We start from the raw sequence: 17,086 nt of genomic DNA on the forward strand, positions 1-17,086 counted from the left end.
GCAGTTTGAATGCTGTTTGAATGCAGTTTGAATACTGTTTGAATGCAGTTTGAATGCAGTTTGAATACTGTTTGAATGCAGTTTGAATACTGTTTGAATGCTGTTTAAATGCAGTTTGAATGCAGTTTGAATACTGTTTGAATGCAGTTTGAATGCAGTTTGAATGCAGTTTAAATACTGTTTGAATGCAGTTTGAATACTGTTTGAATGCAGTTTAAATACAGTTTAAATACTGTTTGAATGCAGTTTGAATACTGTTTGAATGCAGTTTAAATACTGTTTGAATGCAGTTTGAATGCAGTTTGAATGCAGTTTAAATACTGTTTGAATGCTGTTTAAATGCAGTTTGAATGCAGTTTGAATACTGTTTGAATGCAGTTTGAATACTGTTTGAATGCAGTTTGAATGCAGTTTGAATGCAGTTTGAATGCAGTTTGAATGCAGTTTGAATACTGTTTGAATGCAGTTTGAATGCAGTTTGAATGCAGTTTGAATACTGTTTGAATGCAGTTTGAATGCAGTTTGAATGCAGTTTAAATACTGTTTGAATGCAGTTTAAATACTGTTTGAATGCAGTTTAAATACTGTTTGAATGCAGTTTAAATACTGTTTGAATGCAGTTTGAATGCAGTTTGAATACTGTTTGAATGCTGTTTAAATACTGTTTGAATGCTGTTTAAATGCAGTTTGAATGCAGTTTGAATACTGTTTGAATGCAGTTTGAATGCAGTTTGAATGCAGTTTGAATGCAGTTTGAATGCAGTTTGAATGCAGTTTGAATGCAGTTTGAATGCAGTTTAAATACTGTTTGAATGCAGTTTAAATACTGTTTGAATGCAGTTTAAATGCAGTTTGAATGCAGTTTGAATACTGTTTGAATACAGTTTGAATACTGTTTGAATGCAGTTTAAATACTGTTTGAATGCTGTTTAAATGCAGTTTGAATGCAGTTTGAATACTGTTTGAATGCTGTTTAAATACAGTTTAAATACTGTTTGAATGCAGTTTGAATACTGTTTGAATGCAGTTTAAATACAGTTTAAATACTGTTTGAATGCAGTTTGAATACTGTTTGAATGCAGTTTAAATACTGTTTGAATGCAGTTTAAATACTGTTTGAATGCTGTTTAAATACTGTTTGAATGCAGTTTGAATACTGTTTGAATGCTGTTTAAATGCAGTTTGAATGCAGTTTGAATGCAGTTTGAATGCAGTTTAAATACTGTTTGAATGCAGTTTGAATGCAGTTTAAATACTGTTTGAATGCAGTTTAAATACTGTTTGAATGCAGTTTGAATACTGTTTGAATGCAGTTTGAATGCAGTTTAAATACTGTTTGAATGCAGTTTGAATACTGTTTGAATGCAGTTTGAATGCAGTTTAAATACTGTTTGAATGCAGTTTCAATGCAGTTTGAATGCAGTTTCAATGCAGTTTCAATGCAGTTTAAATACCGTTTGAATGCAGTTTGAATACTGTTTGAATGCAGTTTGAATACTGTTTAAATACTGTTTGAATGCAGTTTGAATGCAGTTTGAATGCAGTTTAAATACTGTTTGAATGCAGTTTGAATACTGTTTGAATGCAGTTTGAATGCAGTTTGAATACAGTTTGAATGCAGTTTAAATACTGTTTGAATGCAGTTTGAATACAGTTTGAATGCAGTTTGAATACTGTTTGAATGCAGTTTGAATACTGTTTGAATGCTGTTTGAATGCAGTTTGAATACTGTTTGAATGCTGTTTAAATACTGTTTGAATGCTGTTTGAATACTGTTTGAATGCAGTTTGAATGCAGTTTAAATACTGTTTGAATGCAGTTTGAATGCAGTTTAAATACTGTTTGAATGCAGTTTGAATACTGTTTGAATACTGTTTGAATGCAGTTTGAATACTGTTTGAATGCAGTTTGAATACTGTTTGAATGCAGTTTGAATGCAGTTTGAATACTGTTTGAATGCAGTTTGAATGCAGTTTGAATACTGTTTGAATGCAGTTTGAATACTGTTTGAATGCTGTTTGAATACTGTTTGAATACTGTTTGAATGCAGTTTGAATGCAGTTTGAATACTGTTTGAATGCAGTTTAAATACTGTTTGAATGCAGTTTAAATACTGTTTGAATGCAGTTTGAATGCAGTTTGAATGCAGTTTGAATGCAGTTTGAATGCAGTTTGAATGCAGTTTGAATGCTGTTTAAATGCAGTTTGAATGCAGTTTGAATACTGTTTGAATGCAGTTTGAATGCAGTTTGAATGCAGTTTGAATGCAGTTTGAATACTGTTTAAATGCAGTTTGAATGCAGTTTGAATACTGTTTGAATGCAGTTTGAATGCAGTTTGAATGCAGTTTAAATACAGTTTAAATACTGTTTGAATGCAGTTTAAATACTGTTTGAATGCAGTTTGAATGCTGTTTGAATGCAGTTTGAATACTGTTTGAATGCAGTTTGAATGCAGTTTGAATACTGTTTGAATGCAGTTTGAATACTGTTTGAATGCAGTTTGAATGCTGTTTGAATGCAGTTTGAATACTGTTTGAATGCAGTTTGAATGCAGTTTGAATACTGTTTGAATGCAGTTTGAATACTGTTTGAATGCTGTTTAAATGCAGTTTGAATGCAGTTTGAATACTGTTTGAATGCAGTTTGAATGCAGTTTGAATGCAGTTTAAATACTGTTTGAATGCAGTTTGAATACTGTTTGAATGCAGTTTAAATACAGTTTAAATACTGTTTGAATGCAGTTTGAATACTGTTTGAATGCAGTTTAAATACTGTTTGAATGCAGTTTGAATGCAGTTTGAATGCAGTTTAAATACTGTTTGAATGCTGTTTAAATGCAGTTTGAATGCAGTTTGAATACTGTTTGAATGCAGTTTGAATGCAGTTTGAATGCAGTTTGAATGCAGTTTGAATACTGTTTGAATGCAGTTTGAATGCAGTTTGAATGCAGTTTGAATACTGTTTGAATGCAGTTTGAATGCAGTTTGAATGCAGTTTAAATACTGTTTGAATGCAGTTTAAATACTGTTTGAATGCAGTTTAAATACTGTTTGAATGCAGTTTAAATACTGTTTGAATGCAGTTTGAATGCAGTTTGAATACTGTTTGAATGCTGTTTAAATACTGTTTGAATGCTGTTTAAATGCAGTTTGAATGCAGTTTGAATACTGTTTGAATGCAGTTTAAATACAGTTTAAATACTGTTTGAATGCAGTTTGAATACTGTTTGAATGCAGTTTGAATGCAGTTTGAATGCAGTTTAAATACTGTTTGAATGCAGTTTAAATACTGTTTGAATGCAGTTTAAATGCAGTTTGAATGCAGTTTGAATACTGTTTGAATACAGTTTGAATACTGTTTGAATGCAGTTTAAATACTGTTTGAATGCTGTTTAAATGCAGTTTGAATGCAGTTTGAATACTGTTTGAATGCTGTTTAAATACAGTTTAAATACTGTTTGAATGCAGTTTGAATACTGTTTGAATGCAGTTTAAATACAGTTTAAATACTGTTTGAATGCAGTTTGAATACTGTTTGAATGCAGTTTAAATACTGTTTGAATGCAGTTTAAATACTGTTTGAATGCTGTTTAAATACTGTTTGAATGCAGTTTGAATACTGTTTGAATGCTGTTTAAATGCAGTTTGAATGCAGTTTGAATGCAGTTTGAATGCAGTTTAAATACTGTTTGAATGCAGTTTGAATGCAGTTTAAATACTGTTTGAATGCTGTTTAAATACTGTTTGAATGCAGTTTAAATACTGTTTGAATGCAGTTTGAATACTGTTTGAATGCAGTTTGAATGCAGTTTAAATACTGTTTGAATGCAGTTTGAATACTGTTTGAATGCAGTTTGAATGCAGTTTAAATACTGTTTGAATGCAGTTTCAATGCAGTTTGAATGCAGTTTCAATGCAGTTTCAATGCAGTTTAAATACCGTTTGAATGCAGTTTGAATACTGTTTGAATGCAGTTTGAATACTGTTTAAATACTGTTTGAATGCAGTTTGAATGCAGTTTAAATACTGTTTGAATGCAGTTTGAATACTGTTTGAATGCAGTTTGAATGCAGTTTGAATACAGTTTGAATGCAGTTTAAATACTGTTTGAATGCAGTTTGAATACAGTTTGAATGCAGTTTGAATACTGTTTGAATGCAGTTTGAATACTGTTTGAATGCTGTTTGAATGCAGTTTGAATACTGTTTGAATGCTGTTTAAATACTGTTTGAATGCTGTTTGAATACTGTTTGAATGCAGTTTGAATGCAGTTTAAATACTGTTTGAATGCAGTTTGAATGCAGTTTAAATACTGTTTGAATGCAGTTTGAATACTGTTTGAATACTGTTTGAATGCAGTTTGAATACTGTTTGAATGCAGTTTGAATACTGTTTGAATGCAGTTTGAATGCAGTTTGAATACTGTTTGAATGCAGTTTGAATGCAGTTTGAATACTGTTTGAATGCAGTTTGAATACTGTTTGAATGCTGTTTGAATACTGTTTGAATACTGTTTGAATGCAGTTTGAATGCAGTTTGAATGCAGTTTGAATACTGTTTGAATACTGTTTGAATGCAGTTTGAATACTGTTTGAATGCAGTTTGAATGCAGTTTAAATACTGTTTGAATGCAGTTTGAATACTGTTTGAATACTGTTTGAATGCAGTTTGAATACTGTTTGAATGCAGTTTGAATACTGTTTGAATGCAGTTTGAATGCAGTTTGAATACTGTTTGAATGCAGTTTGAATGCAGTTTGAATACTGTTTGAATGCAGTTTGAATACTGTTTGAATGCTGTTTGAATACTGTTTGAATACTGTTTGAATGCAGTTTGAATGCAGTTTGAATGCAGTTTGAATACTGTTTGAATGCTGTTTGAATACTGTTTGAATGCAGTTTGAATACTGTTTGAATGCTGTTTGAATGCAGTTTGAATGCAGTTTGAATGCAGTTTGAATACTGTTTGAATGCTGTTTGAATACTGTTTGAATGCAGTTTGAATGCAGTTTGAATACTGTTTGAATGCAGTTTGAATGCAGTTTAAATACTGTTTGAATGCAGTTTAAATACTGTTTGAATGCAGTTTAAATACTGTTTGAATGCAGTTTAAATACTGTTTGAATGCAGTTTGAATACTGTTTGAATGCAGTTTAAATACTGTTTGAATGCAGTTTAAATACTGTTTGAATGCAGTTTGAATACTGTTTGAATGCAGTTTAAATACTGTTTAAATACTGTTTGATTGCAGTTTGAATACTGTTTGAATGCAGTTTAAATACTGTTTGAATGCAGTTTAAATACTGTTTGAATGCAGTTTAAATACCCTTAAAGTAGTAGTGGAGTGTTTATATACTGTTTAAATACTGCTGTGTCCTCAGGAGGAAAGCAGCTATCAATCAGTCCGTATATATACAGACTACTTTCTCCACTCATACACAGAAACATTTGATCTATTTATTGGAGATTAGTACTAGAAAAACCCAATTGCCCCCCAAAATAAATGGCGTTTTTCTTCTGTGTGTCTGCAGGGAGGTGTTGGATTGTCCCCAGACTCTGAGGTTTTGGGGGGGGGGCGCACGGCGCTGGACAATAAGACGTCTCTGCTGAACACGCCCCCCCCACGCTCCTTCTGCGGCCCCCGCTTCAGAGACTACAACCCGTTCAACTACTGCGACAGCATCGGAGCGATGGAGGACGACGGTGGGACCCCAAACCTTATTCTGTTAATTATCTGTTGCAATTCAAAAGTCAAGAAGTGCATTTCAAATCTTACTTTAGTTTTATATTTCAAAATAAAACACCCTAAGAGGCATGGTATACTTACAGTATGACGGGAGAGGACGCTGACGCTTGTTTGTTCGCCGCTTCTCCTACGCCTCAGTTCTTATCTGCTTTTAAGCTATAGTTACACGGCTAAACTTTGAGTCTGTTCAACAAGTGTTTGTATATCTTAAACCTCGTGATTATTGACGGTTTTGGACCTGGCGGCTGTCGGGACTCACCTGCTGTATCGCCCAAATTCGCCGACTATCTCCGGCTGACTGCTTGCCTCTCTCCGGCTGACTGCTTGCCTCTCTCCGGCTGACTGCTTGCCTCTCTCCGGCTGACTGCTTGCCTCTCTCCGGCTGACTGCTTGCCTCTCTCCGGCTGACTGCTTGCCTCTCTCCGGCTGCTCTCCGGCTGACTGCTTGCCTCTCTCCGGCTGCTCTCCGGCTGACTGCTTGCCTCTCTCCGGCTGCTCTCCGGCTGACTGCTTGCCTCTCTCCGGCTGCTCTCCGGCTGACTGCTTGCCTCTCTCCGGCTGCTCTCCGGCTGACTGCTTGCCTCTCTCCGGCTGACTGCTTGCCTCTCTCCCGCCGACTGCTTGCCTCTCTCCCGCCGACTGCTTGCCTCTCTCCGGCTGACTGCTTGCCTCTCTCCGGCCGACTGCTTGCCTCTCTCCGGCCGACTGCTTGCCTCTCTCCGGCCGACTGCTTGCCTCTCTCCGGCCGACTGCTTGCCTCTCTCCGGCTGACTGCTTGCCTCTCTCCGGCTGACTGCTTGCCTCTCTCCGGCTGACTGCTTGCCTCTCTCCGGCTGACTGCTTGCCTCTCTCCCGCTACTAGTGTGATAGCAGGCGGACTCCCAAGCCTCTGTTTCATTCCCGGACGTGAGGTATACTAACGGGATAGCCTTCCAGCTGTCCCGTTGCTGTTAGCCCTCGCTGCTAAGCACCGCTACCAAACTTCTTCGGCGCCCGACCTGTTGACATGCTCTCCCCTACCACATGAGAGCCTTTCCCTAGACCTTTTATTTATTACCACCCTTTTATTTTATTTTATTTGTATTGTTTGTTTTTTATTGCTTTTTATTCATTCTACCGTGTTGTGTACTGTTTTTATACTGATCATGCTCACTGCTTGTAGCACTTCGGGATTTGAAGTCAAATATGAAGTGCTTTATAAATGAAACCCATTAGTAAAGGTCTGGGTTTTTCAAAATAAGTGACTGTATCTTTAATGCATGTTTTCACCGTGTATACACATGTTTTCTGTGCAGGAAGCAGACAGGAGTCTGTGGAAAACAAGATGAGCCCCAAGAGCTTCCCAGGTATGTGCTCTGTTTTTCAAAATAAAATACCCAAGAACACTAGTACCCTTACAAGCAGTTTAGAATGAGGCTTGTATTTCAAAATAAAAGCCTATAAGCAACTAACTATATCATGACGGCAAGCTTAGAATGATGCTTGTTTTTCAAAATAAAACACCCAACAACAGTATCCTTACAGGCAGTTTAGAATGATGCTTATTTTTCAAAATAAAAGCCTAAGCAGTTAACTATATTATTAAAGCAAGCTCAGAATGATGCTTGTTTTTCAAAATAAAAGCCTAAGCAAATTACTAAATTACGACAGCAAGCTCAGAATGATGCTTGTTTTTCAAATAAAAGCCTTAGAAGCTTACTATATTATTAAAGCAAGCTCAGAATTATGCTTGTTTTTCAAAATAAAAGCCTAAGCAGTTAAATATATTATTAAAGCAAGCTCAGAATGATGCTTGTTTTTCAAAATAAAAGCCTTAGAAGCTTACTATATTATTATAGCAAGCTCAGAATGATGCTTGTTTTTCAAAATAAAAGCCTAAGCAAATAACTAAATTATGACAGCAAGCTCAGGTTTATGCTTTTTTTCAAAATAAAAGCCTTGGCAATTAACTATACCATGATTACAGCAAGCTCATGTTTTTTTTCAAAATAAAAGCTTACTATATCATTAAAACAAGCTCAGAATGAGGCTTGTTTTTCAAAATAGAGGCCCAAAATGCAACAATACAACACAATAGTCAAAGTTATTTTTTTGTTTATTAATGGGACCCTCCTCCTCTTTTAGTGGGTCCCGTGGAGCAGCTGTTTGTTTGTTTTTCAAAATAAAAGCCCCAAAATGCAACACAATAGAGTAAAAGGAGATTTTAAAATGTGTTAATGGGACCCTCCTCCTCTTTTAGTGGTCCCCGCGGAGCAGCTGCAGCTGGTGGGGGATCTTCTGAAGGAGCTTTCTATTGGCCAGGCAGAGGAGAGGCGTGGCCAAGAGGAGAAGAGGCGGGGCCTAGAGGAGAGGAGGGGCACCCTGCTGGAGCTCCTCAAAGTGTCCCGAGAGGACAGTATGGTGGTCTGGGAGGAACATTTCAAAACCATGTTGCTGCTGCTGCTGGAGACGCTGGGAGACAAAGACGTGAGTGAGAGAAACTGATCAATGATTATATGATCATTTGACACGACAGTGAGTATCCGTCTCCAGGGTAACTCGAGACGGATGTTAAGTATGATGCTTTTATTTTTGAAATGTCCTTCTTCTTCCGTAGCACACGATCCGGGCTCTGGCTCTCCGAGTCCTGAAGGAGATCCTGAGGAACCAGCCGGGGCGTTTCAAGAACTACGCAGAGCTCACCATCATGAAGACGCTGGAGGCGCACAAAGACTCACACAAGGAGGTGAGCGGCGTTTACAGGGGGCATTGAACGCACCACAAGTCTGTTTCTACCACTGAATGAAAACAAGTCGTGGATCCGATGTAACACTCACAACTTTAAAGATCAAGACAAAGAGGAATCAATAAAAACACAGGTCAAATATTATAGTATAATAAGAGACAGGTTACCGTGCAGAGTCTATGCCTCTGGACCAAGAGAGTCTCACAGGTTAAATACACTTCAAACAGCTAAACGTTGCATCTTCTGTCCCTCAGACTTTAAAGAATCCCAGGTTCCATGACCCTTATCAAAAAGGTATAATTGTTATAAGGACCATGGGTGTTACAAAGTTGACTAAACCACCCAAAGTAAAGCCCTTTTGAATTGTATTGGTATTGAGATTACCCATGATGCCCTGTGCTCTGCAGGTGGTGCGAGCAGCAGAGGAAGCGGCCTCCACGCTGGCGTCCTCCCTGCACCCGGAGCAGTGCATCAAGGTGCTCTGCCCCATCGTGCAGACGGCCGACTACCCCGTCAACCTGGCCGCCATCAAGGTGCAGACAAGGGCCATCGAACGCATCGCCAAGGACCCTCTGCACCTGCTGCTGAACGACATCATCCCGGGACTCCTGCAGGTGGTTATTACTCTAACCATTCAAGTTCATATTAAACACTAACGAACCATTCAAGTAGGTTATTATAACATTATTCAAATGTGTGTTCCTGCAGGGCTACGACAACACGGAGAGCAGCGTGAGGAAGGCGAGCGTCTTCTGCCTCGTGGCCATTTACTCTGTGATCGGAGAGGAGCTGAAGCCGTACCTCGCCCAGCTCACAGGGAGCAAGGTAACACCACTTCCTGTTTGAAACATGGCTCAATAAGGAGAGAGTGTGTGTGTGTGTGTGTGTGTGTGTGTGTGTGTGTGTGTGTGTGTGTGTGTGTGTGTGTGTGTGTGTGTGTGTGTGTGTGTGTGTGTGTGTGTGTGTGTGTGTGTGTGTGTGTGTGTGTGTGTGTGTGTGTGTGTGTGTGTGTGTGTGTGTGTGTGTGTGTGTGTGTGTGATACAAAGAGGTGTGTGTGTTAATACCTGCTGTCTCCCCCCCCACAGATGAAGCTTCTCAACCTGTACATCAAGAGAGCTCAAACCTCCACCTCCACCAGCAGCAGCTCCTCCGACATCTCCTCCTACTGACCCTCCTCTTCATCACCCCTCCTCTTCATCACTTATTCACTCCTAAAACCCTCCTCTTCCTCCTCACTCCATTCCTTTAATAACTTTCCAAAACCTTCCTCTTCCTCACTTCTTCACTCCTAAAACCTTCCTCTTCCTCACTACTTCACTTTCCATTCCGAACACCTCCTCTTCCTCCCTCCTCTTCCTCTTCAGTTCTAGTGAGCGTCGAGGTGAAGTCTCTCACCTGAGAATCAGTGTTTTGAAATCCTCTCCTTTGCTTTGACACATCAAACCTTCTCGTACTGAATGTAAAGACTCTCCTCTCCTGAAACACTGCCTCACTTTTTAACGTGCATTTGATGAAGTTTGAGAAAAGACAGTGGCTGAGAAAGAAGGGTCCAGAAACACTCTGAAATCTGACGCGTTTGAATGCGTCTAACAGAAGAAAGGGTGTTCACTTCCTGCAGTCATGTTCTTGTTAGTTTAGGGATCATTTGGCTGGCCAATGGTTTGAGTTTGGGCTCCAGTGTTTGTATTTAAAGTAGTGGGAATCATTGTTTCTGTGTGACAGCTAAATCACATTTAGTATTAATATATAAACCAAGGAAATAGGATCCAATCATGTTGCCTTTGCACAGCTGAGTTACAAATCAGTGTTATTTTGAAATCTACATAATTAACAGTCTTAACGAGCTGTAGGGATTTCAGTTAGAAAAAAATACAATGCACATATTTCAAAAATCACACACACACACACACACATAGTCTCACACACACACACACACACACACACACACACACACATAGTCTCACACACACACACACACACACACACACACACACACACACACACACACACACACACACACACACACACACACATAGTCTCACACACACGCACACACATAGTCTCACACACACACACACATAGTCTCACACACACACACACATAGTCTCACACACACACACACAGTCTCACACACACACACACAGTCTCACACACACACACACACAGTCTCACACACACACTCACAGTCTCACACACACACACACAGTCTCAGACATACACACAGTCTCACACACAGTCTCAGACATACACACAGTCTCACACACACACACACACTCAGTCACACACACACACACTCACAGTCTCACAGTCTCACACACACACACACTCACAGAGTCACACACGCACTCACAGTCTCACACACACACAGTCTCACACACACACACATAGTCTCACACACACACAGTCTCACACACACACACTCAGTCTCACACACACACTCACGGTCTCACAGAGTCACACATGCACTCAGTCTCACACACACACACACACACACTCAGTCTCACACACACACTCACGGTCTCACACACACACACACTCTCACAGAGTCACACATGCACTCAGTCTCACACACACACAGTCTCACACACACACTCAGTCTCACACACACACAGTCTCACACACACTGTCTCACACACAATGTTATTATTATTAATTCATATTAAAATAACCACTAATTAGAATATTATTTAAAATATTTATTTATTTTCTAAACACCAAAAATCGGCCAAAAATGTGTGATTATTTTGTCTTGAATCTTATTCTCTTAATTTCTGGATATATATTATTACAATTTAAATCCAGAATATTCCTCATTAAATAATAATTATTAGATAAATTGTCCCAAAGCTTTTCATTCTGACATTTAATTTTACATGTTTGATTACACTTTAGGGACCAAGAACACACACACACAATCTCCTCAAATAGTATATACTTGTATTTAACATTGATTTATTGAAATGAAACTGTTAAGCGTAACATGGACCTAACCTTGTCATCTTTAAATATATATAAAAAATAATTTAGTGGATTTGTTATTAATTTGAAGGTTTAAAAAAACTCTCAAAACATATTATAATTATTAGAAAAATGAAAGAGGGAATTTAACACTACGTCAACACTACTGTGATTATTCCAAAAATACTGTCATTTAAGTTATATATCACAAAGTCACCTATAATAAGTGTTTTATTGTATTCTGTTTTAACGAAGGAGAAACTCAGCTGTTCCTAAATTGAATGTAAACGACTTTTAAAATGTGAAAGTGTGTCTCTGAATCTGAAGACTAATTGAAATGAAGTGCCAGCGAGAGATCCATTAGCAATAAAAACTGAGCGTTGCCGTCGAAGCACTGGTTCCCTGTACAGTTTCCATGTGTGCACCTATAATGAAATGTACCGCTGCTTATTCTAACACTAACACACGCGCCTGAACACTGAAAACCCTCCGACTGAAGGGACCGTTTGGGAAGTATTATATGAATTAAAAAAGATTAACACCACTCTTGTGCATGTAGATATGAAGCCGCTGCAGAATAATTCGATTTATCACGAAAAAAGCTTCCTTATAAGGCATAGTGCGTCCTCTGGGACCCTGGCATATTAGTTTAAACTGCCTTTATTTGTTAAAAAAGTTGTGTTTTATACAATGAATCAAGTAAAACTAAGGCTAGGTAGTATTATCCAGAGTATTTGGAAGTAAAAGTACTAATACTACACTTTAAAAATACTCTATACACCAAGAAGTCCCACATTGAAGTGCAATGCAATTAAAGTATAACATATTAAACTACCTGTTGTAGAAAAATGCTAATTAATTCTAAATGAATTTTAATTACCAATTGTTTCTCATGTCACTTGAATGCAGCACAAAATGCCTAATTTTGCAATGTTTACAAAAATAAAAACAGTAATTTCCTGTCCATATTTTAAACCCTTCTCCTTCATCGCGTCCCCCACCTGTCCCCTGAGTTTCATGACAATCAGACCGGTAGTTTTTCTATAATCATCCTTTCAAAACAAACAAAAATCATGGCGAGGGTTACAGAACATGCTAACAGTTTCCCTTTGATTCCAGTCACTATGCTAAGCTAAGCTACTGGCTCCAGATGTACAGCACAGACACGAGAGTGGTTTTAATCTGAATGTCGTTAAGCGAGTGAAGGGCGCTGTTACTGCAGGCCTTATTGTATCTCTAGACTCCGAGCTGTTAATGTACACTTTGAATGTTGCCGTCCTCCCTTTACTGTTTGTACAAAGACTTAAAGACACGTCCGCATGCTCCACAGGAATCATTCATGTAGTCCTTCTGGGTTCCTGAATGTGTGCCTTTGGGTCAATCCTCCTGGCAACAATCTGTGCACCGCTAACCCGTGCTAAGCTAACACTGTAAATACGCAGGTGTGATTTTCCACTGATGCATGGCTGCCCTTTAGCTACTCAATATGTATGTTTTCCTGCGTATGACTGTATATACCTACATGTTTGGTGATAGACTTGAAATAAACTATCAGACTTGTATTTCTTGTCATTTCTTTGTCGTAAAGAAATACCATTTATTCATGTTTTTGTCCTTATTTTCTTGTTTTCTGTCTGTAATTTAATGACCTCCAAGAGACACTAAATGACCTCCAAGAGACACTAAATGACCTCCAAGAGACACTAAATGACCTCCAAGAGACACTTAATGACCTCCAAGAGACACTAAATGACCTCCAAGAGACACTTAATGACCTCCAAGAGACACTAAATGACCTCCAAGAGACACTAAATGACCTCCAAGAGACACTAAATGACCTCCACGAGACACTAAATGACCTCCACGAGACACTAAATGACCAGAAAGAGACACTAAATGACCTCCAAGAGACACTTAATGACCTCCAAGAGACACTAAATGACCTCCAAGAGACACTAATGGCACATTTCCACTACACGGTCAGCCTCGGCCACGCTCGGTACGGCTTGGCCTTAACAGGGCCGGCTCACTTCATGCTGCGCTTCCATTACAGTTTAGGAACTGGGGTAGTTACTATCGTAACGCAGTGTAGGCGGAGCCGTGACGTCATCTTCAATGAGAACTCCAGAAACACAACACAGTGTGAAAAAAGGAAATCAAACAAGTCATAGAGCAAACAGTCAGAGTGATACGACACCGCTCAGGTAAGCTGAAGTCTTGGGTTCGATCCTCCTGAGGTGCAGGAGTTTTCAAAACCTCCAACCCAAAGTTGAGAATGAGTTTACCAAATGAAAGGTTTACCTCTCAGGTCAGATGGCTCAGAGGGACTCCTGCATAGATGTGGAGAAAGTCTGCCACTGAGTCTCCTCATGAAGTGCTGCAGACGGAGATCCATCACCTGAGCATCGCACAGCCTGCAGCAGCGCCAACAGAAGCACGTAGGACTTCATCTCCAAAACTTAAAACCTGTCTTTCATTTTCTGACTTCTAAATATATCCAGATTTTTTTCTAGCAGCCCTATGCGCCTCCTTTTACCCTCAATAACCTTTAAAATGAACTCTGACTATTTCAGGCCCGCAGCGTGAATGTAAAGAGCCAGATTGGGGGTTCCTACCAGGACATCAGCAGTCTGGAGATCACAGGTACTTTGTCCTATTTCCTATCTCCATCATTTTGTTAGACATGTTAGCAATTATATTTAGTTGTGGAAGAAATTGACTTTTTTTTAATGTCATTTTTCTTCAGGACCTATCCTCCCCTCGTCTCTCCACACAATCACCAACCTCCTCCAGCCAGCAGGGAAACTTCTCCTCTGCTCTCTACACACACACCACACACACACACACACACACACACACACACACACACACACACACACACACACATACACACACACACACACACACACACACACACACACACACACACACACACACACACACACACTCCTACCGCTGTCATGAACACACACACCACGGAGCAGCAGGTAAGACTGCCTTAAATGGAAGGCTCACATTTTGCCACATCTTATTTTCTTCCACTTTTTGATGAAATAAAAGCGATGGACGCTCACATCAGTTGGAGATACTGATGAGGGTTTATAAGGGGGTCACCCACAAAGCACTTTTTTAAATCATAGTGTGTTGAAAGATATGGAGAGAAAAGTCATTGCATGGCATTTTAAAATATGAAAAAGTATAGTGTACTTTTAGAATTTGCTCCACATGTATGCCCACTGGATGCCAGAAATGCTCCTGTGACTATGATGTGTGTGTATAGCTCCACCTGGTGGTCACTCACTGCACATACTCTCCCTCCTCCTGTCTGCAGAGCTCTGCCGGCTCCTCTGACCTGTCTGCCTGTGGCCTCCACCCTGCCTCCATCCAGCAGCTGATGCAGCCCTCCACCCTGCCTCCATCCAGCAGCTGATGCAGCCCTCCACCCTGCCTCCATCCAGCAGCTGATGCAGCCCTCCACCCTGCCTCCATCCAGCAGCTGATGCAGCCCTCCACCCTCCATCCAGCAGCTGATGCAGCCCTCCACCCTGCCTCCATCCAGCAGCTGATGCAGCCCTCCACCCTGCCTCCATCCAGCAGCTGATGCAGCCCTCCACCCTCCATCCAGCAGCTGATGCAGCCCTCCACCCTGCCTCCATCCAGCAGCTGATGCAGCCCTCCACCCTGCCTCCATCCAGCAGCTGATGCAGCCCTCCACCCTGCCTCCATCCAGCAGCTGATGCAGCCCTCCACCCTGCCTCCATCCAGCAGCTGATGCAGCCCTCCACCCTGCCTCCATCCAGCAGCTGATGCAGCCCTCCACCCTGCCTCCATCCAGCAGCTGATGCAGCCCTCCACCCTGCCTCCATCCAGCAGCTGATGCAGCCCTCCACCCTGGGAAAGACTGCTCTGAGCCACATCAGCATGATCAACTACAGCTACACCTGGAGAAGCTGATGGAGGAGTGGGCAGCTGTGAGAGGGGGGAGCACTGCTGTTCGATCTGCTTCACCTTCTCTTTACAGACACATCTCAATCTCAATCTCAATCTTTATTTATTTATATAGCACATTTAAAACAACCTTCAGTTGACCAAAGTGCTGTACAGGCAATAAATATTAAATAACACAATGGGAGTACAATAATAAAACAATAATTAAAAACATGATAAAAAGCACAATAACTAGAAAAATATTTTAAAAAACACATACAAATGTAAAAATGTAATCACATCAAAACAAACAGTTTCTTTTCATACACATGTTATTGTATTTTAATATTTATATATGTCTGGCATGTATTGTGAATGTGTTTTTAATGTTGATACATGTATTGTTTCATTAATATGTTTTAAAATGTATTTAATGATTGTAATTCGTTTTTCTTGACGTATTTTCTGTTTTATCAAATAAAATGAATGTTGCCACATCAAATGTGTTAAAGTTGTGATTCAAGACCATCATTCATGGTGATGCGAAAAAAGTTTGTGGAAAATATTAAAAGAAAACGACGCAGTATAGTTTGTTGAAAATATGGGGGAAAAACAATATAGTATAGTATGTAGAAATGTTTCTATATTTTCACATGTCAAAGATTACTATACTATCTATATATAGATTACTATACTTCCGGGTTACAGGCTCTGATAATGTACACATTTCATACATTCATTATTTTTAAAACATTTTCTGTTGCTTAAACATGTTTTGTCCATGAAAAAAATGTAAGAAATAAAACGGCATAGTATGTCGAAAATGTGAGATAAACTGTTAGCTATTTTAAAAATCAGCATTCATATAAATAAATGTTTACAATAAATATAAAGTCAACTAGGTGAGAATAAGACTATGACAACAATTATTTGCCATGGATAGGCCAACTTTAGCAGGCACAATTCAATGTTAACAAACTAAACATGAAGATGGTTTATTCTGCCATGGCCCCCCCACAGGATGGTATGACCTGTAGACGCCCCGCCCCCTGCTGGCCAGAGACGCTACATAGGCAAGGTCAGCTGACTGATACGGATGACGCAATGGCAACAGCTCACAACAACTTCGCCAGCTCACGAGATGCACACGGAAGAGTGACTGGAGGGAATAAACAGCGATAACTAGAGTTTCCTGTGATTTAAAAGGTCAGTCAATGGCCAAACGTCCACACAAACTTAACAAATAAGCAAACCAACACATAAGCGAACAAATAAGCAAACAAACACATAAGCGAACAAATAAGCAAACAAACAAACACGTCCCCGCTGTGTTAGCTTACAGCTATGCTAACGCCGCTACAGTTGCTACAGTCCGGCCGAATAAACAAACCGCTCATTGTCAAATTCACCCGAGTCATGGTCACTTCGAAATAATATAATACCATGACATTTCATACTTTTTTTTTAATGGACTGTGTGATATTTTCGCTTCTGTAGTTGTCAGTGGATGAGCACTTCCGGTTTACAGGCTCTGATAATGTACACACATCACTTCATACATGATTCTCTACATTTTCTCTAGCTTAAACATGGTTTTTCGAGGTATTTAATCCATTTGTGTTGTATGTTTAGCAGCAGATATACTCTGTCTGCAGTGGTGTTAGGGTGCAGTTTTAATTCATAGGCGCATTGCCTATCTTGTAGCTATGATGTGTGTGTATAGCTCCAC

At 39.6% G+C, this 17,086-nt stretch overlaps 1 protein-coding gene across 4 annotated transcripts in view; it reads left to right on the forward strand.

Moving 5' to 3' along the window:
* LOC117486809 (CLIP-associating protein 1-like) overlaps positions 1–10,387 on the forward strand; it is a 59,321-nt gene extending 48,934 nt beyond the window's left edge. For all 4 annotated transcript variants that reach the window (XM_034135364.1, XM_034135365.1, XM_034135366.1 and 1 more), the window contains 7 exons: positions 5,532–5,703; positions 7,042–7,092; positions 7,986–8,212; positions 8,343–8,471; positions 8,879–9,085; positions 9,180–9,296; positions 9,558–10,387. In XM_034135364.1, the coding sequence (XP_033991255.1) occupies positions 5,532–5,703; positions 7,042–7,092; positions 7,986–8,212; positions 8,343–8,471; positions 8,879–9,085; positions 9,180–9,296; positions 9,558–9,641 (987 nt within the window). In that variant the 3' untranslated portion in view covers positions 9,642–10,387. The remainder of the gene's footprint in view (positions 1–5,531; positions 5,704–7,041; positions 7,093–7,985; positions 8,213–8,342; positions 8,472–8,878; positions 9,086–9,179; positions 9,297–9,557) is intronic.
* The last annotated feature ends 6,699 nt before the right edge of the window (positions 10,388–17,086 follow it).

Source organism: Trematomus bernacchii, unplaced genomic scaffold (assembly GCF_902827165.1).
Source record: "Trematomus bernacchii unplaced genomic scaffold, fTreBer1.1, whole genome shotgun sequence".
NCBI classification, from domain to species: domain Eukaryota; kingdom Metazoa; phylum Chordata; class Actinopteri; order Perciformes; family Nototheniidae; genus Trematomus; species Trematomus bernacchii.